The sequence below is a fragment of the Pteropus medius genome, unplaced genomic scaffold (genome assembly GCF_902729225.1).
Source record: "Pteropus medius unplaced genomic scaffold, Ma_sr-lr_union100, whole genome shotgun sequence".
NCBI lineage: Eukaryota > Metazoa > Chordata > Mammalia > Chiroptera > Pteropodidae > Pteropus > Pteropus medius.
The window spans coordinates 1,216,009-1,242,733 of NW_024345599.1; the positions used below are offsets into that span (position 1 = coordinate 1,216,009).

General features: G+C 36.1%; 1 protein-coding gene across 1 annotated transcript in view; it reads left to right on the forward strand.

The window, feature by feature from the left end:
* PCDH19 (protocadherin 19) overlaps nt 1-26,725 on the forward strand; it is a 69,491-nt gene that overhangs the window by 34,517 nt on the left and 8,249 nt on the right. Inside the window, exon 3 of the mRNA XM_039874030.1 lies at nt 21,116-21,174. Within this exon, the coding sequence (XP_039729964.1) occupies nt 21,116-21,174 (59 nt within the window). The remainder of the gene's footprint in view (nt 1-21,115; nt 21,175-26,725) is intronic.

Below are 26,725 nucleotides of genomic sequence, written 5' to 3' on the forward strand. Positions count from 1 at the left end.
ACTTCCTGACAGGCACTGTTTTCAGGATTCCAATAAGAGCAGTGAACAAAACAAGCAAAAATCCCTAACATCATATAATTAACATTCTAGTATGGGGAGAGAGATAATAAATAAAATAAATGAGTGAAATAGATGGTATTTAGAAGATAAGTGCTATGGAGAAAAATAAGGCAGAATAGAGGGATGTGAGTATTGGAGAAATTTAAATAGGGTAGTTATGTAAGGCTTTAACAAAATCTAATTTTATTTCTTATCGGTTCACACACAGACTCTTCTCCAGTCAGGCTGAGAGTTCATTCATTCATTAATGCCTACCCTACCTTCCTTTGTACCCTATGAGGCATGAGATACACATTTCAGAACAAAACAGACATTGCTCCTACCCTTATGAATCTCAGAGTATAGTGCAGGACACAAGACAGTCAAAAAAAATGATTACACAGATAATGACTTGTAATCATGATAAGAGTGATGGAAAGCAGTCCAAGGTACTAACATATACCACACGTGGAGGCCAGTACACAGTTACTAATTTTAATAGGTTAAAAGTCATAGACAGACCACCAAACATTTGGTCTCACTGGGTTATATAGTACCTTGATGACGTGATGACAAAACGCCAAGTCTCATTTGGTTTAGGTTGTGTCTAAGGATCCATGAATTTGTGATTTCAAATATCTAATTGCCATAATTGAACGTAGATACCTTCAGGCCCCAACCCAACTAATGATATATTTAAACACATGATTTTAAATACACATGTATATGGCTATGTTTTTCTGGAAAATGAATAAATGACTGTTTGATGTGGTGAACTGTGGGCTGCTAGAAAACTGGCTTAAAAAAAAGGAACACATTATTGAAGGTAATGGTTGATTTTCAGAGCAGAGTGCCTCTTTGTTTTTCCTTCTCCTTTGGTTGTGACTCCAAAGCTTCAAACTCCACTAAAATGAAAGACTATAGGATAAAATGCATCCTTTTTATTTTTAAACTAAAAAGAGCAAAGTATTTTAATGAGGAAATATATTATATTATTCTTCTAGAAACCAAGGGCTAATAGCCTGGAACTGGTACTTTTGCTCCCTAAAAAGTCCAACAAGACAAGGCAATTATGGACGGACCTTAAAACATTTTTATTTTTAGTTCCTTGTAATAGCATTTCATTCTCTGCCATGGTACATTAATGAGAAACAAGTTGAAATTAGAGTTTTGGCACCTTTAGAATAATTGACGATATTTACCAAATTCTTAATAGTGCAGAGAGACTAGTGGGTGGGGAATAGAAAACCAAAAGTATGGGTAAGGGAAAGTGCATGCAGGAGAGAGTGACTTTCAAAGAAGTCATGACTTTCAAATTGACATCGGTGGAATACAGTTTAGCTAACTTTTTTCTTTGATTATTCTTCAAGTAGGCAACAATTTGGTCATTTATGCTGATATCTGCCTTTATGTGTGATGTGGTGTTACTTTGATGAACAAGAGTCATTAGATGTTTACAAATGAAGAGTGCAGTTGGCATAGCTCTGATATTCTTCTCTATATCATCATCTCTGGCAGTCTCCAATTATCTTCTATCTGGGAGCATTGGTAACACATTAGCTGGCCTCTTCCCTTTCCTTTTCAGTAGAATTTCTTTTGTTTCATAGGTCCGTTACTTTTCCTTTTTGTCTATTCTTCTTTCAGTGGCTCTGCTTGCCTATCTGGTGGTCTTTATGGAGGTTTCAATTGCAATGCCACTCTGGAGTGGAGCTGGTAATGCCAAAATGGAAAGGTTCCTTGGGAAGGATAAAAATATTATGAGAAAAGACAAATGAAGTTAAATGGACTGCTAAAACAAATATAACTCTAGATTTCATTAACAATATATAATTCCCCTTTGAACTCTTTGCTGCTCAGATTACATCTAGAGTATTTTGTTCAATTTTGGATACCTTATTTTAAGTAGAACACTGAAAGACTGTAGTAAGCTTCAAGAAATGTTGAGAAACCTGTAAAGGTTTCATGTCATCTATGGAACAACATGCATATTGCTTAATTATGATGGAAGCCAAAAGTCAGTTGCATGAAGCTAACATTATCATTGGTCTATACTGGGCAAATATGTTGAAATGAAAAGAATAAAACTAAAATGTAATAAAACATAAAACACCCTTCTTCTTAATGGATTATGAATTGATTACTGTGAGTAAATATATATACAGTAGTCCCCTGTCATCCATGGTAGGTAGGTTCCAGGACCCGCAGTGGATGCCTGAAACTGTTGATAGTACCAAACCTTTTGTATAATGTGTTTCTTCCTATACATACATACCTATGATAAAGTTTAATTTATAAATTAGGCGCAATAAGAAATTATCAATAACTAATAATAAAAGAGAACAATTAGAATAATATAGTATAATAAATGTTGTATGAATATGGGCTCTCTCGCTCTCTATGATAATCAATCTGATAACCTAGAAGGCTACAAAGCAACTAATGTGTGAGGAGTGTATACAGTGTGGATCCACTGGACAAAGGGATAATTCATGCCCCAGAGTGATGGAGTGGGACAGCACTAGATTTAATCACACTACTCAGAATAGCATGTTATTTAAACTTGTGAACTGTTTATTTTTGGATTTTCCATTTAATATTTTTCAGACCGTGAAAGCAGCTTTCATATACTCAGCATAGAAAATCAGTTCTCAGGAGTAAAACCAAAACCTGATGGGTCATTGGATGATCAGGGGGATTTCCCTTTTCCTTGTAGAGTTCTCTGTATTTAACCTTTTCATCATTAAAGAACAGATGATTACCATGGCCAGAAATAGAGTCCTAGAACTGATGAACTAATGTCTTCTACGCCGTCTTTCATTTTCTTGATACACTTTGCAGCTTTTAGTGGGGTTAGAAAGGAGTTAACACTTTGGAAATACCTTAGATGTGACTAGTTTTTCTCTTAGGAATATTGAGAAGATGAATATGTAGTGGGACATTTTGAGATTTTTCTGATGTTTTAGGCTCTTTTTGTAAAAGGCACTTCTAGTTATAGTAGAAGTAGTAATCCAAAATGACAGAAGAAATATTAACTTATGAAAATAAATTTTCAAATGGCAAATTTTATGAAATGGTTGACTGCCAGAGGATCCTCATTATTTTTAGAACATATCGAGAGAGGTCATTCATACCTTTATTTATTCATTCTCTATCTTCTCATGCCTTATTTATTATTTATTTATTTATTTATTTATTTATTTATTTATTTATTAATTAAAGCACAGGGGAGAAAACTTTGTGAGGGAAGAGATAAAATTAATCTTTGCACAGAAACACAAAGTACACGTTGTTGGCTTAAGGCCTGTAGTAGACAGAAGGAGCCTGGTTTCAGAGACATCATGCCCCATTATTTAGGAAGAGAGGGCATGGCAACATTGTTCTCAGAAAAATAAGGTGTCTCTGAACAAGCCAAGATTTCCCTTGTTTCTTCTTGTGACCTGATCTTCCTTCACTGGATGGGATCAGGCTTTCAAGAATGGCACACATTGATAGGGATGGACTCACTTCCTGGCAACACCTGTCAAGCAGGAGAATGACCAAATAACTTTCAGTGTCTGGAGAAAAGACAGTGTCGTGTGGATCGGAAGAAGGGAACAAGCATAAAATCCACATCCTTAGGAGAAAGGAAATCACTTGCTCTGCTCCTTACCAAGTGTGCAAGTTTTATGGTAATTTCTTTTGGTACGTCTGAGAGCAAGTTGGTCTGACAAACTGAGGAATGTGAAGGTCTCCACCTACAGACTGCTGTAGGAAAGAGTTTGATCTTCCTTTCCTACCTCTGACAAGTGGACAACAGGAAGTTTTAAAAGGCTATCCAAGCTAGGGTCGACTTGTCTCAGGATTCATCTTTATGCAAGATTGCAAAAAGAATTTGAAAGTCATGAACATCTGACCATTGGAGAAAACCTTTACTTGTTCAAAAGGAAGTCTCTGTGGTTTAATTATCTACCCCTTCGGACATTGATTTTTCTAGCACTGTACTGAATGTAACTTGTCTTCTAAACTTTACAGAAGAGCCAACTGAAATCCAGCTGGATTTGTGGCTAGCTGTAGGGAAGCTTCTTGATTTTATTAAGCATGGCTTATGTTCTTTTTCTTCCCTGACACTCATACATAACTTGCAAAATCAAGAATTGGAGCAAGAGAGAAGCAAACTCTTCCCTTCAAACATATGTTTTCCCTAGATCCATACCCCCTTGGATCTCATATGTCTGAAGGCCGTTCTGATGGCAAGTGTTACTACCTTGAGAGGACCCTTCTGGTTTCTCTCTCTTTTGTACTTCCTATATATGCCATTGTCATAGCACAATGACACATTACAATTGCCTCTTTACTTACCTGTCCCCAGCACTAGAAATGTGAACTCCCTGAGGGCAGTAGTGGAATCTGATTTATCTCTATATCTCTAGCATCTACTGTGGGGCCTGGCACATAGTCTTAATAGTATTTCTTGAATTAAACTATTTTGGCCCTGAGCTGCTATTTGTTCTGCAATAGGCAGTCAAGGACAGCCAGGGAACATGAGACAAATCTTTTCAATTGTGGGGAGGGCTTAGAATGACCTCTTTTTCTTTGCCTTCTTCCCCTCTCATTGCTCTCATTTACCATTTTTCAGACTTGTTGCTTAAAGTTTGTGAAAAAAAGGTCTTAAACATAGGACAATGTTTTCGGTTACTTTTATGTCTTTCAACCCAGACTTGATGGGTTTATCATTTTATTCAGCCTTTATGTAGTATAGTCAAATCTTTAATTGAGACTAACTTGGGTTAAGGCCAGTTGGGATTATAGATATGAAAGAAATACAATTTTATCACTTTCAAGTTTATAGAGTAATAAGAAATAGACTAATAAAACCCTTGCTAGGATGTTTTGCCAAGTAGAAGTTTTTGGATCTGCTTTAATGAATAAATAAGAATGGTGTGAAATTAACATATTTATTGTTTGTAAATTGCTTCTAAAGTGCTAAAAACAATTTATTCTCTTAAGTAGTTTCAACACTTTCTTTGTAATATTGTTTATACCATAATTTGCCCAGCAAACCTTTTAAAAATAGATATAGCAGCTTATCTCTACCTGAATAATCACCAAATATGAATTAGTGATGTCTGAACTATGAAGGCATGACTCCAACTTGTTGAAGCCAGTAAGCCTAAGAAGATGCCTTGAGGAAGTGGGCATAGCAGATTCCTCCTTTCTTATTTAGTTGTTAGTCACATAGGCACGGGCCTAGAGTTAGTTACTCAGTCCTATTTAGAGAAGAGAAAAACTCCCTCATCAGGAAACAGTACTTTCCATCATTCTAGCCCCACTCAGTGTCTAATGCCAGTTTCCACTGAGGCAGTAAAAATGAGCAAATTTACCTTTTGGATAATTTCACTATGATCAAACAATCCCCAGTGGGCAAAACTAATAGATATTGTATTTTGATTGCAGTTTATTTCTAGCAATTATAGATGAACAATTTAAGTGGCAACAAAGCAAATCATTTGCCAGAATGAGGCTGTTTTTCACAGAGTTTTTATCATTCGACTTTCCCCAGATCACTCAGCTAAAGACAAGGACCGTTTCCTTGAGTGGATCATACATTCTCTTTATACAGTATCCCAAGGAACGATTACTTTTCTTAATGATAGAATATTGACAAGAAATGATTTATGAACATCATTTGCACTAAATTTCACTTTTTCCTCCCATGAGAAATTTAGTTGTGAAACTTACAGCATTCTGTTTTACTTTTCCAGGACTTTGTAGGAGAAATAACAGGAAGAGCTGGGCAAGTGGAGAGGGATGAGCCCTGGCCTGGGTGTCAGAGGAGTTGAATTCTAAACCTACGCCTGGGTTTCTAATAATTAGCTGTGTTGCTTTGGGGTAGTTGTGAAGTTCCCTGGGCCTATTTCCTTGTCTAAAATATTGTCGTGTGTCGTGTGTCGCGTCATGTCGTGTGTCGTGTGTGTGTCAATGTGTGTGTGTGTTATTGTGTGTGTGTGAGAGAGAGAGAGAGAGAGAGAGAAAGAGAGAGAGAAAGAGAGAGAGGGAGAGAGAGAGAAGGTACATTTAAGGTCTTTTGGGATTTTAATGCTTTTTAGGTACATGATTCTGAGATAGCCATGAGCCCAAAAGGAAATTTTTCAAAGCCTGCAGTGGACAGCATAGCATTTTATTTCAAGAACCTTTGCAAGTGACCACATTTGGCAGTAAAGCAAGTAAAGTCTATATTATGATCTAAAAAAAAATAATGTTGCATAAAAAGGATTTTTTTTTTAATTTATGAAGGATAGATCTCAAAAAGGACTACAGATTGAAAGCAAAAGCAGTAAGTCAGCCAATGGGCTTCCGTTTACTACTATCTGTAATGTTATACTGGGTAGAAGGTACCCTGATTTTGGAATCAGGAGTCTTAGGTTCTTACTCTGACTCTGACAATACTTGGCTATTTGATCTTGGATTTAAAAACTCCCTGGGCCTCAGTTTTCCATCTGTCGAAAAGAGAAAATAATACCTTGGTTATGTATTTCTCAAGTCTATTGTGGTTATTGGAAGAGAACATAGGTCAAGGTTCTGTGAAAAACAATTGCCATACCAATACAAGGTGCTATTTGAGAAAATATATATATTTTTTAAAATGGGCCAATGAGAGACACAGTTCTACAGGTGTTTCTCGTGTTAGATTGTAAACACCATGTTTAAACATATGGATGGCATCATGTTCAATATGTGTATTATACACTGGCATTTTAATATTAATAAACATGGGGTCCTAGTTTTCGTAGGTTTATAAGTGATACTTTGGATGAATGAAAGACATTGGAATAGAGGAATGGGGAGACAGAATTTGTTTGTTTTTGATCTAAGCCATTCCTCCCTACTGTCTAAATTCTTGAGAAATGTTGAAACAAATGCAAGTCTAAGAAGCATAGTAGCCTTTTTAAAAAGATCTTTCTTTGCAAATCTTACATTTCTGATTCAGTATATGAAAGGTGAGCTCTTCCTAAAATCAACTGTTATTCAATTAAAAACAGTAGATGAGCACCTGCTCTGTGCAAGGAACAGTGACAAGCACTGAAGATACAGACATTAAAGATGTGGTTCTTGCCCTTAAGGAGTTTCCAGCCTAGTGAGGGTGATGAATAGGCAACAATGTGTTACATGATGTGATAGACATAACTATGCTCCTTATATTTTCTTAGGTCACCACGTGGGAAACATTTTACAACTAGAGACTCCTGAGTCAAAGGCCAATACTTTTGCTCTAAGGCAGCACTGTCCAATAGAATTTTGTGTTGTTAAAAATGTTCTATGTCTGTGCTGTCTAATATGGTAGCCATTAGCCACGTTTGCCTGTTGAGCACTTGAAATGTGACTACTGTGACTGAGGAACTAAATTTTTACCCTTATTTTTGTTAATTTAAATTTAAATGGCTACATATGTCTATGCTTTTAGACAACACAGCTCTACAGAAATGGTAGAATGGACACACAGTCAGGCTCCAAAGCAGTCCTGAGTTGAAATCTCTTATTGCTTTAGATCTTAGAAGGCCCTGGTCAAGCCTTCTTAGTCCTTTAACCCTGTTTTCTATCCACACACTGCACTAGCCTTTGAATGGATCATTTCCAGCCGATGGCTCTGAAGCATGCATGCTAATGTGCTTTACTTAACCCTGGGATGAGGTTTTCTTTCTTCTTTCTTTCCTTTTTTTTTTTTAAGAAAGATTCTGTGACAGTTCAATCATAACAGAGGAAGGAAATGGGGCGAAGGAAAACTAGTTTATAAAGGCTTTAAAATGTCTCTAATTTTGTCTTTCACATAATTTCTGATGGTGTGAGGTCATTTTAATTCTTTTTAAGCTGAGTTTTCTCTTTCTTACACACACACACACACACACACACACAAACACAAAGACAGATGGACGAGAATGAGATTTAAAAAAAATATCCTAGTGGGAAATCTCGGAAAGAAAACTATTCGTAATATTCTATGATAATTTAGTTGGAAATAGAAATAAGTATTTAAGATAAATCAAGTTCATGACATGATAATCAGAAGACCTGTCATTTCTCTAGTCATACACAGTTTTAGAAAGCACCTGAGCATATTTTAGTTGATCCCAATAATAATTCTATAAGCTAGTTCGGACAGATATTATTTCTATTTTATAGATTAGAAAATTGAGAGTCGGAAAGGTTCAGTGATTTCTGCAATGTCACACAGCTAGTAAGAACTTTTTCTATTTTCACTTTGAAGGCTCTGTATTGGGACGCTTTCTAAGATTTTAAACTTAAAATAATCACCAGGGTAAATTTTAGCCCTAAGAAAAGTTGTGTCTACCAGGAACAAGCATTTTTAAATATTAAGACACAAAGATACAAAAATTATTTATAAAGTGTGTATCTCTCTGTGTGTGCATACACTGTGTGAATTAAAACATGACTGTCCACACGTTTGTATTGGTTTAACCCTAAACAGAATATTTCTTTGTTATCATGTAGACACAGTATTGAGCAGACCAGGATGAGGAGTGAGTGTGCCAGTTTCTTTTGATGGAAGGATTTGGACATATGTAAGAGTGAATGGAGAAAGAGTTGTCTAAGAATATTTAAAAACTGACCAAGAGAAAGCTGAGGAGAGAGGAAACTGTGAACAGTGTGGGGAAAGGAAGGTAGAAATAAACTACACAGATTGAGGGATATGACTGCCTGACACAGTACAGTATTGTTTCTGACAGCATTAATTTTTTTCTGAAAGTTAAGTTTGGAAATGTTCCTGGGTTTTGCTGCTGGGAATCTGATGGCAGCGGGAGAGTGAGATGTTTCCCCTCATTATTTCTTAATCTTCCTGCAGGAGGAAATTGTTCTAGTTGTGTTCACCATCCTTGAGCCTGTCATGTTTAAGCAGGCTAGGGTATTTTTTTTTTCTCCCAAATAGTACACCCAGTCAGCCAGCCCTAATTATGTCTATTTCATTGCATTTTCCAGAATCCTGAAGAGGTGTGGCTTAGTGATGTGGCCTAGGACTCAAAGTGAGAAATCTCGAATTCCAGTCACATATGTGACAATGCTTCTCTCTAGTAGAGGCCAGGTCTCTTAACCTGTTCTGTCCTGCCATTAATAAGGTTAATAATATTTACTTAGCTCATAATGGTAGCAGGATGACTAATTAGGTAATGTTGGTTAAAAGGCAAAAAAAAAATACTTTTTTTGTGTATTGTGTCAATTTCCAAATGCTAATTCACCTTTCAGGATAATATTAACAGGAGGCACATGCTCCACTGAAGTACCTTGCGGAAATCTTGCTAGCTGGATGAGATGCAAAATTCTTCAGTTCTGTGCAGTGAGCTCTGGAGAACATGTGGCTACCTTCAGCCTCAGTTTCCAACTTGAATATTTGTCTTCTGCCCATCTGAAAAATTCCTTTCCCTTATGGTTTCTCTAAGGTTTAGTAATTTTTCTCTCTCTTGAAATCGTTTTTTATTTACTGTTACCAGTGCAAAATGACTATTGTGTTTCAGTTGTGGGGGGAAGTGATACTTTTTTATAATAGTCCATTAAACATTCTGGAATTTTTTGTGATAAAAGTTTCCATATAAATGCAAGGTGCTCCAGTAATTTTTGTGTGTGTGTGCATTGTGTAACTGCATTATAGATTTCTAATATTTTGACAATTTCAAGCTGTTGATAATATTAGCCACTTTGCAAGATGTAATCATGACTTTACTGTGCACAGTTGCCAGCATTCTTATGTCAGATAAGAGCCTTTGGACTAATCCCTATTTTTCAAAAGAGGTCGAATTCTAAGCTGCCTTCCCTACACCCTACAAAGCATAAAATGAGAGTCTATTAGGATTTGGAAGGACAGGTAGGGGTTTTTAGAGAATGAATAAACATTTTCATTACTTTCTTAAATCTTCTTCCTATTGCTTCTCATTTATGGTTTGGGAAGTGATGTCGAAGTGTAAACTCTATCTTGCCTCCAACGCTGATTAGCTGCAATGCTTGTTTAAGTCACTAGAAACTGAAAGCTAGAGTGGATTTCCTTTGGCTCCTAATAATTTCAACAGAACCAAATGTCCTTTATTTAAACTACATTCATAGGTGGAGGGTTGCCAATGTTAAGCAACCATGGAGTCTGATTTTGAGACATGTTTGTTGTGCTTCATTAATTAGAACTTAAAAAATCAAAATTAAACAATGTTTATATTTTTGTGACAGTAAACATAAGTGGGTGCTGTGTGTGCACATCCTTGACTCTGTGCATTCCAGTGAACTAGGACACCTCCACCCTCTGTTTGCCATGTCAGTAACCACAATAGCTGTACCAAAATAGAACTACAGAGGATTTCATTGACCAAAAACAAGAAAATGACCTATTATAGTGTATCTAATTAGAAACATAAATATTAGAAGCCAACATATTCAATATTTCTAAGATGGCATATCACTTGATTTTTTTGGTGTGATTACATATTACAGGTTTGAGCAACGAGCTGGTACAAGAGAAATTAATTTAGAATGGTATGTCCTTCACTCTTAAATAATCTTGTGGAGGCAACTGGGTTTTAAGTGATATATAATATACATAATGAGATTAGAGTTGGAAATGAATTTAGGAGTTTTGTTTTGGCCCACAGGAACAGGGCCACCTGCCACTATCCCTCCACATATTTTAAGTCTTTTTCAGTAAATAAGGCTTGCTCAATAGAAATTGCACTCTGCAGGCAGTCAGGAATACGTAACTGCTAAATAACAGAGAATTGAGGCACCAATAAAATAAAATTTAGCAGAAAGGAATGGGACAGCTCATGTCCTGAGGGTTCTGGGCCTTCTCTAAGCCAGAAAGTCTCACTGATTGGCTGAATTCAGGAGAGCTCATATTGAGGATCCTTGTACCATTGCTTGTGAGAGGCCTTATATTGGTTTCTTATTGTCAGTTTGGACCAGTTTTACCAAATCATAGCTTCTGAAATTGTAGCTAATTCATAAGTCATCACTAGTCATGTTAAGTCACCTTACAAAGATGGTTTCCAGTGCTTCCAAAGGAAAATCAAAATGTTCACTAATGTTCCAAGGAAGAAGGGAGAAAAGTGGCTCATTCCTGGTTCCCTTGGGCTATGTGATGGGCCTTCCAGGTAGGTCTGCAGAACTACCTCCAGTGAGTGTGTGACAAATCTATCTTTGTCTAATTGCTAGATTATCCTCCCCTGACGAATTCACTGAAAGTAGCCAAGAAGGTCATTCTGAGAAAAATAGGTATAAAGCAGGCTAATCACTGTCCCGTTGTTATCTTGTGTTTGCTTTCCATCTCACTACTAGATAATGCCAAGAACAGTGTTCCTGGGGGTTTTTCTTGTTGTCCTTGTTTTTGTGGCATATTCTAGCTGAGTCAGTATTTAATATGGCTGTAGCACTTAACCTGTGTGTTTGTTTTCCTGGCTGTTTAAGGAGGGAATAACAGTTGGCACCTGCTTGTAAAGTACTTTGATATTTGGGGATAAAAGGCACGCCGAGCCTACAAAATAGCTTTAATGTCTTATAGCTACATATTTGGAGATGGACTCCAGGGTGTGTATCACTGGCAAATGTGGTTAATAGCTATTTACTTCTTAGGTTGAATTTTGTTTATATGGGTTGATATATTGTGACTCACATGATTGGATTGGTCATTTATTTACTCTTAAGCTACTTTTACCCACACTGAGGTTTTGTTGATTTTGCATTTGTATGTAGAATTGGCATTGACTGGTTCCTGAAAGCTTTTTTTTTTAAATAGAAATTTCATTTTCAATGAAATTTGGAGACTTGTATAACACAATTACATAATATCCAAAAACACAGTAGAATGACAAGAACTTTGCAGAGTAAGCCATAACTACAAAGGGAAACAACAAAAATAAACAAACTCTGTAGTCCTTAAGATTCTTAGAAAGGCTGAAGAATCAGGTGGAATTAATAATGTGGACTGAAAATGGGAATTGGTTAAAAATCTGTTAAAGAAGAGTTAGAGCAATACTTCCCACCTCATAGTTGGGTGTCGATCTTTCTCCCAACCCAAAGAAAGATGAAAGATTTATTCCTTGGTGTAATTAAACCAAATAGATCTGATCATCAGGCACAGAGAGAGGGAAAAATTGCAAAGTGAAAATATAACTCATATTGAATGGCAAATTCCCCATTTTCTCTTCCCTTAATTAGCTCCTAGAATATCTGAAACTAGCCTTATACTACTAGGCAAGAGGATGTTGGGTTTTTCCCTTGAGAAACCAGAAGACCCCAGAATTAAGACCTATGGATTTGACATTTAGGACAATCATCAATTAAAAAGGTGTCTTAATAGCCAATTAGCCTACAGCAAATCCTTTTGGTCAAAACATCGTGCCAATGCACAGGGATCTTCATGTCCATATTTTTATTGCTTCACAATTAAATATGAATGGCTAGGATACCAAGACAATTCAATGGGGGAAAATAAAGGTCTTTTTAAAACAAATATTCCTGTAAGAATTTTAGCTGTATATGGAATAAAAAGAAGCTCAATCGCTACTTCATTCCATTCATACACACACACAAAAAAATGAGATGGATTATAGATTTAAATTTAAAAGAAAAACTGTGAAGTTACTACGAGAATATCTTTATTACTTGTGGGTTGTGACAGATTTCTTAAGAGTACACAAAAAACCTCAATTTAAGAACTTTCATAAAAAAACTTTTAAAACATTTATATAAATATCTTTCTAATATATATTACAATTTCTTTTTCAAACAACATCTAGATTATATTTTACTCTTTTTTCTTTTTTAAATTTATTTTTATTTACAGTTAACATACAATATTATATTAGTTTCATGTATACAACATAGTGATTAGACATTTATATACCTCATGAAGTATATACCTAGTTATATACTAGGTATATATACTACAGTTACACAGTGGTCCCCAACCTTTTTGGCACCAGGGACTGGTGCTTCTATGAGAATCTAATGCCTGATGATCTGAGGTGGAGCTGAGGTGGTGATGCTATGCTGGTGAGTGGCTGCAAATACAGATGAAGCTTTGCTCTATGGCCTGCTGCTTACCTCCTGCTGTGCAGCCCAGTTCCTAACAGGCCACGGACCAGTACCAGTCCGTGGCCCAGGGCTTGGGGGCCCCTGCTGTATATAGGTATACTTTTATACTTAATAAGTCTAGTACCCATCTGATACTGTATTGTAATTACAATATTATTGATTATATTCCCTACAGTATACTTTATATCCCTATGACTGTTTTTATAACTGGCGGTTTGTACTTTTTAATCTCTTCACCCTTTTCACCCATCCCCTCACCCCTGTCCCATCTGGAAACCATCAATTTGTTCTTTTTATCTGTGAATTTATTTCTGTTTTGAGAGATTTTTTATAAGCAAACAATTTTAGAGTTCACTATGTCCCACGAAGAACATAGATAAGGGTCCCAGATTCTTATTCAGAAGCCTGTGCTTATCTATTTAATGGTGTGGTGCTTAGCCTGGTCTTTCAGCAGGCTCTTTGTCTCTGAATTGCATGGATTCCTGATAGCTGCTAGGGTTTGTCAAGGAGGTGTTTGTAGTAACATATGCAACTGGGTTGCTCTTCAAAAGGCATGACTTTGACCCAATCAAAGATGAGAGCAGAGAAAAGCACTTTCCCTAGGCCACCTTTGTCATCTCTAGGTATTCTGACCACATCAATGATGTCAGTGAAATTTAAGAGTGATGATAAAAGGCCACCAAGAGGGAACTATTTCAACTTGCCTTGTTAGGTATTAACCCAATGGCCTGTGTTTCCCACTGATAGCCTTGTCTTGAAAGCCACTGGAATCACAGAGTTCTCTTCTACCTGTAGAAAGGTAGCTGCCACACTGTCAATCTGTGACTCAGAGGCCTCCAATATGGCAAAGCCTTATCTTCTTACAGAATTTTTATCTACTCTGGTTTGGAAACACTATCTTGTGTCACTATTGCCATTCCCAGAGATATGGCAGGACTGATGGAATTAAGTGGGCAGAAATCACCTAACTTTATAACTTTATCCCTGGTAGTTATATCCAGACTACTGTGTATTTATAAGGTAATAACTGGGAGTGAGAACAGACGACAAATTATAACTACAGACGACAGTGTGCAGAATGGATACTTTCTGAAGGTACTTCCTGTATCTGCTTTAACTGTGATAAGTAGCCTCATTATTAACTTCTTTCTCTTCTCTGGTCGTTCATTGATGCATTACATGAATACTTGCTAAGTGTCCAGTGTTGTGGCAAGAGAGCTTCCAGTCCAGTTGGAGAATGAACTGACATACTACAAGGAAATAATTATAGAACTGAGGAAATACATAACTACATTGCACAGTCTATACATAAAGCACTGAGAAAATGCTAAACAATGTGAGATGATCAGTGATGTAGCTATTTAGAAATGAGGGAAATTAGATATGGATAAAGTAAAAGACTTGTGTTGGATAACTATTCAACTGAAGATTTAATTTAGATTTAATTCTAAATCCAACAAAGAATCATGGCAATGGTTCCTTGAATCCTTAAAAAAGAAGTGCTGTGATGAAAATGATGGGTGAGGAAGATTATCCACATAGCATTTTGCAGAATGGGCTAAGGTAAATTACAGATGAGGAAACAGTGGCACAAGGTGATGAAGGCTGTGGGAATGGAGGTGAAGGGATATATCCATGAGCTACTTCTGAGAACTTTTAAGAAATTTATAACCCATTTGATAGGGGAGGGAAATTCTCTGTACTTATAATGTAGGTTCGTATGTGTAACAAATATAAAGACCAAATTCTCCTATGTGAGTCACCTACCCTCATCAAGCCATTAGGCTGCCATTTAGCTCTATAAAGTAGAAGTGTAATTCTCAAAGTTGCACTTTAGTAGCCTGTATACAAGTATGTGCATGTATCTGCAGGTAAATATGTGTCAATCTGTGTGTGACTCATGTTTTTCTGAATGGCTGATGTTTTAACTATCTCTGATTAAGAGGTCCATTAGTTTATGACCTCCTTGTGGGCCTTTTTTTTCTTCCCCAGTGTTCAGTGCATGTTTATTGAATGGATGAATTAATAAGAGCCATTTTGTTTTAGAATCCTAGAATTTTTGGAGCTTTAAAGGAGCATTTACATCATTTGGGTTATTCTCTTCATTTTATAGATGAATAAATTAAAGCCTCAAGGGGAATAAAGTAATTTATTCAAGGCTATCAATGAGTCAGTGACAAACATGAGGAGGGAATCCAGGTCGCCGCACTACACTGCATTGCTCACTGTAGTCAAACTCTGTGTGTTATTGATGATGATATTGTGTGTTATTGTGTGTGTGTGTGTTATTGATATTATTGAGTGAATTAGGGCTAGGGTGTGTGTAAGCAACCATCAGTGGCACTGTATTTGGCTTGTTTTCCAGTTCAGGGTAAATATGAGCTTTCTAGTGATGGCAACTCTGGGGATGGTTCCTTTTATTCCATCTTCAGTAATTCTTGCTTCAGCTGCTGCTATTTGGATGGATGAATCTTTGAATATACATTCTAGCTGGAGGCACATTGGCTTTATTTTTATAATAGAATTTACATTTTCATCTTTATGTGTTGAGGATAGGAAGTGAGAAAAAGCCATTTGTTAATTTATTTCTTAAAAATGCCTTTGTGAGAAGATGCCATTTGAACATCTAAAATAGCAATCACTTTTAGAAAAGGTTATGGGTCTTTTCATCATTGATCAATAGGCACAATTATCATTATTAGATGTCAGTAGTTAAATAAAGGACTGGCATTTAAAAATCACTTTGCCGTGCATCCGATTTGGGATTTCAGTTGTTTTGTTTATATTGTTAAAATGACTAAGAATTAAAACTAAAAAAAAAAATTATTAGCAGATTGCAGTTAGAATGCCTTTCAGTTTTATGAGACTTTTAATGTGTAATTTAAAATAGCTGTTCATTTTCAAATGAAAACCTAAAGATTTGAGGAACTGCTGTTTTAATCTTAGTGTATGCAACCTTTTTTAGCTTTGTGTAATGACCTGGGGTTTTCTGCCACTGGGCAAAGATTCTAGTACTGGATATCTGCATTTATTGGGCTTCTTTCTCCTTAGGGTTGAAGTCTCTCCTGGTGATAAATGTGGTGCTGAAAATCTCTCTTCCAAGAGACTAGGGCAAAATTCAGTGAGCTGTAAAAGTAATGCAAAATGACAATTAAAGTAGGGCATCCTGGTACCTGGGGGGCCTGACAAATGAAAGTATTTGACTTCTGATGTGCCAGACTTATTAACATAGAGACATAATAACATACCACCCACCCAAATGTCTCACTAGAAACCCTGTATATCCAGGAAGGAGATAGGAATACAAAGTAGTTAGCAAAAAAGACTTCTGAGCAGGAGAAAACAAACAACCAAAACCTAAACACTACGCAAAAGTGCCTATATTAAAGATTATGTAATTTCCCTCTTAGAATAGCAACATCTCAGATCTCTGTCCAGAACTGAACTCTTATTTTCTAGACAAGTCTAACAAATATAATTATATAGCTTCCAAGAACACAATAGAGTAGAAGTATCAAACTCAAAATGGAAGAGGAGCTGTTTTTGATATACTAATGGCTCTGAGAAGTAACAATATTGAGTGTTTGATAGCAAGTTAGTAGGGACATACGTTAGAAATTAAAGGCAAAAATTCAAAAACACAGCACTTTTGGGTCAGTGAATGTATGGGCAAAACCTGCATGGTATATAGTGATTTATGTTCATAAAGATACTCCTAAGTAACCAATAACTGTGTGATAGGCTTTAGACACAAGGCAGAATGGTTAGGATTTTAAATTAAAGCTTTAGTCCTTACAAGGGAAAGATCTAAGTTATCTAAAACATTCAGCTATCTAGAAGTATTTATTCTTTAGGTTTTGAAAAAATCATGATTCTATTAAATCTAAGCCAAGTGAGAAGGCTGCCCTTAGTGAATTCCTAGGATAAAGACTTATAATTAGAGAAAGGATTTGGGAGTAACATATTAAATAGTAGGAATGTGATTCTTATTTACCATTGACATTGGAAATAAAAGTTTTTTCTAGGCCCATTTTTTAATATCAAAATTAGGTTTTTCAGAAACAAATGTTCTTGTCTCTTCGCCTGTGTTCCTGGGTTAACTTGGCTGTCTCATTACAGATGGGGACATTTCCTAGTGAAATTAATGTGACATTTAGAGAAAATTTTCCCTTTAAAATGTTTCACATTATTTGCCATTTAGAATACTTAGAGAAGGGATTGGAATAATGTCAAGCAGATTTTGATTAAATAAGGCTAACCAGGAACCAATATATTCATGCAACAAAGAAAAACTCTTTTATTATTTCTTAAAAAAGTATATTTCTGCTGTGGTTCTGTATCCTATATTGAGATGACATTGGCAGATAATATGACAGCAGAGGTGTCATCTTCTAAATAGCTAGGCTTGCCTTAGCAAACACAGCACATCAGGTTAAAACCTGTGGTGAGTCCTTTGCTCAGGAAAATTCTCTACTCTAGATGTACATTAGAATTAACTGGGAAGCTTTTAAAAAAATACCAATTCCTGGGCCCCATTCTAGGCCAACTACCTCAGAATCTTTTGGAGTGGGGCAACAGTGTCTAAAAAAGAAACCAAGCAAACAAAACAAACCCCCAAAGTTCTCTAGTTGATTCTAATGTGCAGTTAGGACTGAGAACCACTAGTTTAAGACATGCAAGCTATTTATTAAGAAAAGATTATTTCATTCTTCAGGGTGGTCTGAATATAATTTTTTACTTCACACGAAGCATAAAAATTTACTCTTTCAAGACACAAAGGTTGGCTTTGAATCTTAAATCAGTATGAGCAAGAACACTTGATATAAGCATACATAGATCCATAATATGTCATCTATGGCCACTTAGCTCAGTGTTTTGGACTGTACTACTAATGAGGTCAGAATAGTATATTTTATACAAATAGAATAATTCTGTTGCATAGGTTGTATCCATAACTCCAATCAACATGCCTCACAAAGAGGCTTGAAACTGGTTATAAAGGCAAAAGACAATGGACAATTCAGCATAGGGATATTGGTTTTATGACTAGTGCTTCTAATTGCATGAGGATGCAGAATGGGGCATCTGCCCATTATGGTTTGTGCTGGTTTAGGGAATGGAATATTTACATTTGAAGGCCAGGACCCACAAAAATGGGTAGCTTACTCTTTGGTAAAAAAAAAAAAAAAAAAAAAGCTCAAAAAAACGGAGAAATAAAGATAGGAAGGTGATAAGCTTCAGTGACACTCTCTGACCTACAGTGGCACATCCTGCCTGACATATTTGCTCAGGTTAACCTTAATTTGTTAAGGTCTTCGCAAACAAGTCTTCTAGATCTGTTTCTTCTTTTAACTCAGTGCCTGCAAGTGGGAATCCTCATGGTGAGATATACTATTACCTGAGGACGATAAATAGTACAATTACCAGGGATAAAATTAGTAAGATTTTTCTTATTTGCCCAAATGTGTGGTTCTGGCACCATGCCTGGAGGTCATGTTTTCACAGAGCTCCATATCTGATGCATAGTGCACACAGGTTGGATGTCCTCATATGCAAAGCTATGCAAAATATTCTATTTGAAAACTGGCTTCTTTAACATGACATTATCTTGGGATATTGCATATGCTTTCTCTGCAAAGCCAGTATCATCTTAATTTGCTTTTTTGCACCTGTGTGTCTATTAACTTTCTTGAGAAAATGATTTAGTAAGTTTCAAGGCTGAGATGGAATGTGTGTATGCTACTCTTTTGTTGCTTGAGTGTGAAGTCAAATTGCTGATCCTGTTTGGGGTATCAGGTTCTCTAGGAAGCAAAGAATATCATGACTCATGATTTCCACCATAAGTCATGAAGTATGCAGTTGAAATTCCCCTTTGGATTTATGGGCCATTATCCCTATTTTATAGAGGAGTAAAGTGAGGCACACAGAAATTAAGTAATTTGCCCAAAGTTGCACAGTAAAACTAACAAATGAATTGCTGAGTGCTTAATCAATTACCTGTTTTTATTGTATGGAATGCTTTTATTGGGGTGGGGAATTTCTACTTGCTAAATTATGTGTTGTACTGACTTTCATGGAAGAGAGCATTTACCCAACACCATTTTTGCCTATTACGTTGGTAGAACAAATTAATTCAAGAAATGCTTGTTGGTTGCCTGACTGATGAATAACTTCTTTTAGCAATACTTCCTCTAGCATTGCATTCTCAATGCAGCTTCAAGTTTGCCTCTTCCTCCTGTAATTATGTTTTCAACAATTTCTTATGAACAATTTCATTCATTTTCTTATGAACAAATTAGAAATGAACTGACCTTTTTGATTTTTACTCTCCCAACTCATTCCTTCCAATAGCAAAATTACTTGTGGTTTACATTAAAGGGGATTTTATCCTCTAGACAAAAACAGTGTGAGTGGCTATTACACAGCCCATCTTCATATAGGGGACAAGTGGCAGGCATGAACATACTTGAGAAGGTACAGGACAATGGTGTGATTTAGTTTCCTTCTCAATACTCTCTCTTCCTTTCCCTAACCTAGTCACCATCCCCACCCCAACCTACTATAGATACTTAGGGTCTTCACCCTGACTGTTGCTTGTTTGGTTGCTTGTTTGAATCTGCTATTACTTGTCCTATTTTCTCTACCAAGCTGTGAGCTCCTTGAAGTCAAAAGCTGCATAACGGACAACAGTTTATTGGTTACCAGAGGGGAGGGGGAAGGTAGGTAAGGGTAAAGGGGGTCAAATATATGGTGACTGAAGGAAATTTAACTGTGGGTAGTAAACACACAATGCAATATACATATGATGTATCATTGAATTGTATAGTTGAATCTTATATAATTTTATTAACAAATGTCACCTTAATACATTTAATTTAAAAACAAGCTGCATAAGAACCTAGCACAGTTTATGCCTGACATGTAGTCTTCTGAAAGGTTCTGCTATTTTGCTAGCTAGGCAACTATTGTGTTTCTTTTTCCAGGCACTTTCAGTTGAACTGATTTCAGAAGGCCCTAAAAATGGTGAGAATAGTGAGGATTTCTGATAGAATGGCAGGTGGAGGAGATGTGTTTGGGCATTTTTCAGTTTATACAATGGTTCAGTGAGAGTGATACTTTACTGTTGGAGGTAAGATCCACTTAACTAGGACTTTCAATTACATCATTGTTGATAGTTCCATGCATTCCTACCTTCTAAGTTTGTCCCCCTTTAATCTCCGTAACCTCTGGGTATTCATAAACTGTTTTCCTATCTCTTTCATCTGGCAGGTATTCTGCATTTGCTTTTGTAAAGCTGGGGTTCAGGCAGTCTACTGTAACTAGGTTAGACAGTAGTGTTTTAATGATAGGAGCTGAGAGAGGAGTTTGCTTGCAAATTTCATGTTTCACATGAAAGGCTTTGGCACCCCCTGTGGACTGCCCTTCACCCTGTTTTAGGCATATTACTTGTTTGCCTTTCTATCTGTGATAAAACGAAGATTTTCCTGCATAATCAGAGCTGAGTTAAATATCTTAAAACAAAGAAAAGTGCAGAGTTTAAATCCACAGTGGGGGATTACCTTGCCTGTATTTCTATATCTATGGAATAAGTGTTTAACATGTTAATTATCTACTACTAATAAAAATACCTTTGAACTACTAATAAAAATACCTTTGAACAAATTCTTTGATGGGCAAAGAATTGTGTCCACTGGGGAATGGGAAGCAATTAGTTTCTGTAAAGATTGTGGTTCATGCTGTATCTTCCTCGAATTAGTTGCATGGTCAATAGCCAGCCATATTCTAGGGGATGTTTGTGTCAAGTTCATCTTGGTTTGCAGGTGAGAGCTGCCTCTTCAGAACCCCACCTTAAGGAGGTGGCAGGCATCTCTTAGGCCATTGCTTCACTGTGCCCTTGGTTTCTGATTTATTCATTGCTTCTTGCCCAGTAGAAAAATTCCCCCTAAGTAGGACAGTTTAGCTCTTTTCTTGAATTATCTATGTAATCTTTTTAATTTTTTCCCCATTGCAGACTGAAAACTATTCTTTTGACTCCAACTATGTGAACAGCCGAGCCCATTTAATCAAAAGGTATGTTGGTTCGTTTGCCTATTTTTACAACTAAGCCTGGTTTAATATAAAAAGTAAAACAGGTTAAATTTTTAATGATGCCTTTTTGTGTGTGTGTTTGCCTGTCTATTTATTGTAGCGTATTTGTAAAATTCAGAAAAGCATAAAAAGTGTGAATGGCCATCTATTTATTGTAGAGTATTTGTAAAATTCAGAAAAGCATAAAAAGCTAAATAAAAATCACTGGTAATTCTATCCCAAAATAATCACTTTTGACATTTTATCGTATTTCTTTACATCAAGATGTATGCATAAACAAATTTAAAAAATAAAATTGGGATCACATTAAAATACAGTTTTATGTGGTGGTTTAGAAATCTAATATTAGAAAACATACTTTCAAAATCATGTTGATATCAAAATTCTTGTTGCTTTTCACTTTAGAGAGGCCTTAAATATCTCTCATGTGGACTTCAGTGAATTTCAAGATTTCTATTATTTTGACAATTTTGAAATTATTTTAAAGATATTTTAATGATAGATAAACTAATTGTTTGTGTTTTAAAAATCTTTGTAGATGAAAGAGGGAAAGAAAAGAACTTTTCCTGATTCAATACTTCTTAAAAATATTTAGAAGTGATTCAAATGAAGGATTCAAAGTTGGGATTTGTGTGATTGGTCATAACTCATTTATTCATGGAGCCAAACGATATGTGAATATAGAGCTGATTACTGCCAAGGAAGATTCCATCTAGTGCAGTGGGCAAGAAGGTGCCCGATGGGGACAAGACAAAGGTTTTAGGGAGCTCTCTAAGGAGCGAGAACTAAGCAAAGCAGGAACTTCTTGTGTAGCTAAACCCATTTAGACCATTTAGACCATTTAGATAATGCCTTTATTACTGCTTTATGCAAATATCCTTTTGGATGGTCCAGTGATTATTCTGCAGCTAAAATTGAATTTTGAATGTGTTTGTTAAAATAATAGAAATGAAATACAGATATAAGCAGGGTATGTTAGAACTGCAGTAGAGAAAACCTGAGAATTCTATTTTTTTTTTTTGCTGGCTCTAATCCTGTAAATTTACATCACCAGAAGAGTAAGATTTGAAGAGTAACCTAGCTTGATGTATAAACGACATTAATTCATATCAAGTTTATTTAATGATGCTGCAGTAACCCTTGAAAACATGCTAGGTTTATCTGTATTGGTTTGGAATAACTTGTGACTTTAAGGGATAATTGTTAATTATCTGAAAATGGATAGCCTAGTATTACAGTCATACCATAATTTAGACATTTTTCGAGGGTTTGGGAGGAATCCATTTTGAATATTTTCTTGGCACACAGAGTAAAAACAAAAGATGAGGAATGCAAAATTATCTTACCAATTTGTTTTAGAGGAAAAAACAACACCCTCTTTATGTGTGCTGATTAATTTTGCAGCAACTGCTTTGTTTTCTGCTTCACAACTATTATTTCAAAGCTCCTTTTTTAAAGCTTATGTTAAAAAACGGGGACTTGCCTTATCCTCACACGTTTCTTGGGCTAGCTCTGGGTACCTGGGAATTCCACAATCAGGTTAAACTGATAGCATGAGCCTGATTTTCATAGCATGCAAGAGAGCTAAGACTCCTGGGCACCCTCACCATCTCAGGGAAGCCCAGAATATCTAATATACAAGGCAGACAACTGAGATGAAAAAACTTATGTTTAAACATTTTGCTTTTTGGATACGTGTATTACCACAGCAGCTTTGGGACTCACTAAAAACTTCTGATTTTGATTAATTACTCTATATGTTTTTGTTTACACACATAGACACAAAAGGTACAACCTAGACTTAATGGGCTCTCAGTGGAAATGTCTCCTAATGTCCGAAATCAAAGATAGTATCTTTTTACTAGGTACCGCCTCTATTAAGAAGAAGCATCTGAAAGCTCAGGGACACACACTTTTTTGTTAGGTTCTGTTTATGGAATCTTGAGGGCTTTGGAAAACCACAAAGGCCTTGGAATTTATGAGATTATTTGACTTTAGGCAAAGCATAATATCTGGAGAATCTTGTGTACTATGCTTTTCTGGAGACTAACCATTTTTAAATGTAAAATGTGTGGAAAATGTTAAAAGAGTGGTGACTAACATCAGATGATAAAACCCTGCAAACCATGTTCAAATAGTTCACAGTGATGTTTGAAAGTGGTTTTGCCATATGTGGTTTCTTGAGGATCCATTTACAAGCACGGAAAAAGCTCCAGGCCAGGAAATTCTGAATCTGATTATCAGTTTTAATTTTACTATCAAGTTCCTGTTTCTTTGAATCCCAATTCAGTTCTGGGCCAACTTTGAGAACTTCTTTTCCTATCCATTTTCTCTTCTCTGTTTACTTTCTACTCATCCAAGATGCTTCTTAGACCCTTCTTTTGGCATTCCCCAGCAGTTAACTGTCTTGGCCAGACTGCTTACATGCAGACTTCTTTTTCCCTCTTATATCTATCTACCTGGGCAAACCAATGGAAAGCCAGAGGTGAAGGGGCTTCTCCTAGTACAAATCTCCTAGTACAAAAAAATTTGTTTTAAAACAAATTCGTCTTTCCATTGGCTACCAGACTAGTAACAGAAACATTTGTATTCACAATATCATTGCAAACAGGTACCCCTAATTTATTGTCCCATAGAAGTTGGTTTACAAGTCTTTTGTCTCCCAAGAGGTACACAGGTAATAAAGCAAGTGAAATCAGCATTTTTAAATGACTGGCATAAATTGCTATTTGTTTTGAGTAAGTAGCCATTTGCCAGGATAGTTTACAATTTGAAGCATCTTGCTCATGGAGTCTTAACAGCCTTACACAAATCCATTCATTAAGCCAATAATGTCCTTATAGGATTAGAGTAAGTGGTATTTAGTTTGTCAGATGGGCAAACTGATCTTTAAAAGAATTAACTATTGCAAGGTTTGCTTTTTTCTTTCAAGAATGCTTGACTCTCTTACTCACATTACCAGTTCTTTAGATGCTAGTAGTCAATCCTTCACTATTTTATTATTCTCTTCTTTATACCTAAAAATCTAAATCCCTGAGGTGATTTATAATATTCAGATGCATGAAACTAATAATCAAATTAAATTAAAAAATAGGTAATCAAATTTTTAAAAGGTGGATCCAAAACCAATTAGGAGGAGCTACATAGAGATCCTTGGTATCCAACTCACTGCAATTAAACATTATATTTGCCTTGAAGCTTTTGAGAAGTCAAGACAAAATGATAAGTATACCAGGACATATAGCCTCATTTTTGAATAAAGAAAGAATACTTATTTGACAGGAAATTTTTTTTTTCTTGTTCTTGAATTTTAAGAGAAATGAACATAGTAGACATTGACTATAGTGTTTGGAAGATATAGAAATTGTCTTTAAATATATATTTCCTATATTAATCCTATAAAAAGACTATGGACATAATATTTAATTGGTAATGAAACCATTACCATATGGGATAATGATCAGATTAAATGATACTCATTTATTGAACATTTATGTATATCCGGTACTTTGTGAACAGTGTCTCACTGAGTCCTAAAAATGGCCTTGTGAAGGAGGTTTCAGCAAATGTATTTTACAGACAGGGAAATCAAGGCTGAAAGACCTCAGCTATCAGGATCAAGGTCCCATAGATGAAATGGCAGACTATGGATTATCACTTGTTTTAATGACTCCAAGTTTAGTGCTATTTTCACAATAGTCTATAAATCTAGTATGTCACAGGAATAGAGTTTAAAGAACCTAGAGTAGTGATTCTAGGGGTCATTTGGCAATGTCTGGAGACATTTTTGGCTGTATCTTCTGGGAGAGGCATTATAGGCATCTGGTGGGTAGAGGCCAGTGATGCTGCTCAACATTCTGCAGTGCACAGGGTAGCCCTCCACAACAAAGAATTATGCAGCCTAAAATGTCAATAGTACCAAGATTGAGAAACTTTGCTCTAAGAGATGGTTAATTGCATCATCTTTAGACTATATCCCTCAGCATCATATATCTAAAGTGAGTTTTGGCAACTTCTGCAATGAAGTCAATTCAGGTTGAATTCTCTGGCTTAAAGTAACAATTTTGTATTGTGGACTAAAGAAATTTTCATATGCTTCAGATACCTTTGATGCAGGTGGAAAAGTTAACATTTATTGTAAAAATGTAGAAACAAGTAATATCATTCAGGCAGGTCATTTTCTTTTACCTAAGGTGCGGGAACGCATGTGGACAGGACCAACATTTTTTCTTAAAAAAACAAACTTTGAATCTGTTCAAGCTGTGGGATTAGAATTAATAAGAAGCCCCAAAATCTGTGCCATAAAGCAAGAAATGGTGACCACCTTTAAAGAGTGTGTTTCCAGTTGGTCTTCTTGACCATAAGAGTTATAGGATGATTTGTTTTTTAATAGAACTTCATCCTGGTGGGTCCACAGGGCTGAGTAGCTGCATGACATAACTTGGAGGAGCTGAACAAGTCGCCCTGTTGAGTGATATTAGTTTTGATACAGTTGATACTCAGTTATCCTTTCTAAAAATAATTAGCAAACAGGTCAATCATTCACTCCTATACTTCATTTTCTTATAATTATGTCTTTCCAGTTACTGCCCCTTTGATTTTTTCTTTCATATTCAGGGCAGCGAGCATTCTACATCTAGGTTGGTCATATGTTAAAAATCTGTTGTTATTCCTTTTGACCAAGTTTGGAGAATGACAATGAATCCATTGTGTCCATGGTATAGCTATTCATCATATGTACTGAGTGTTTGTATAATAGCCTCAGAGATCCAGGCTTGTGGATGTTCAAGATTGAGCAGATCAAGTGAATTTTCAGTGTCATCTCCACAGGGCTCCCTTTTTAGAGATAAAGTAGGTCTGCTGAGACTTGTCCTAATTCACAAGCGTGCCACTTTTCCTTGTTGAGACAGCACCACATTTTCTTGAATATGCCTTTGCTGCTTCCTCACTGACTAGGGAATGGATTCACCATTCACTAGGTGTTTCAGATGCATAATTTATGGTTCATGGTGTAGCACAGCTGCAGATTCTGTCAGGACATACGAAGTATTAGAAATAGCAGATGGGGCCTCTATGGATATATCTTATGTATTATTATCTAGTTCTTGAGAAATGGTGTGGGGTTTTTGGATAGTATGCTTAGTGCATTGTATGGTGGATTGATTTAACAAGTGCAAGAAAAATTTACCCACAAACTCTTGAACTAAAAGTTTTCATGCTCTTAGGATAATTATACCCATGGTTTTATTAGAGCCCACTTTTTCTCCCTGTTGTCCTATCTTCCGTGCACCAAGGCTCTCCCTTCTCACCTCCCACCTCTCCATTTTTTCTTTGGATCTGTCCTTCTGTCTTTATCAATTAAAACTGACCTGAGTTCTCTGATCCTGATAATCCTTTTGATTTTAATTGCATTACCTCAATTACTGCCACTTTAGTTTTTATAGTTGATTAGTAGACATCTTTGGAGAGGCAGTATACATAGTGGTTAAGGGTCCGGGCTCTGGAGCTAGAGTGCCTGGGTTTGATCGTGGTT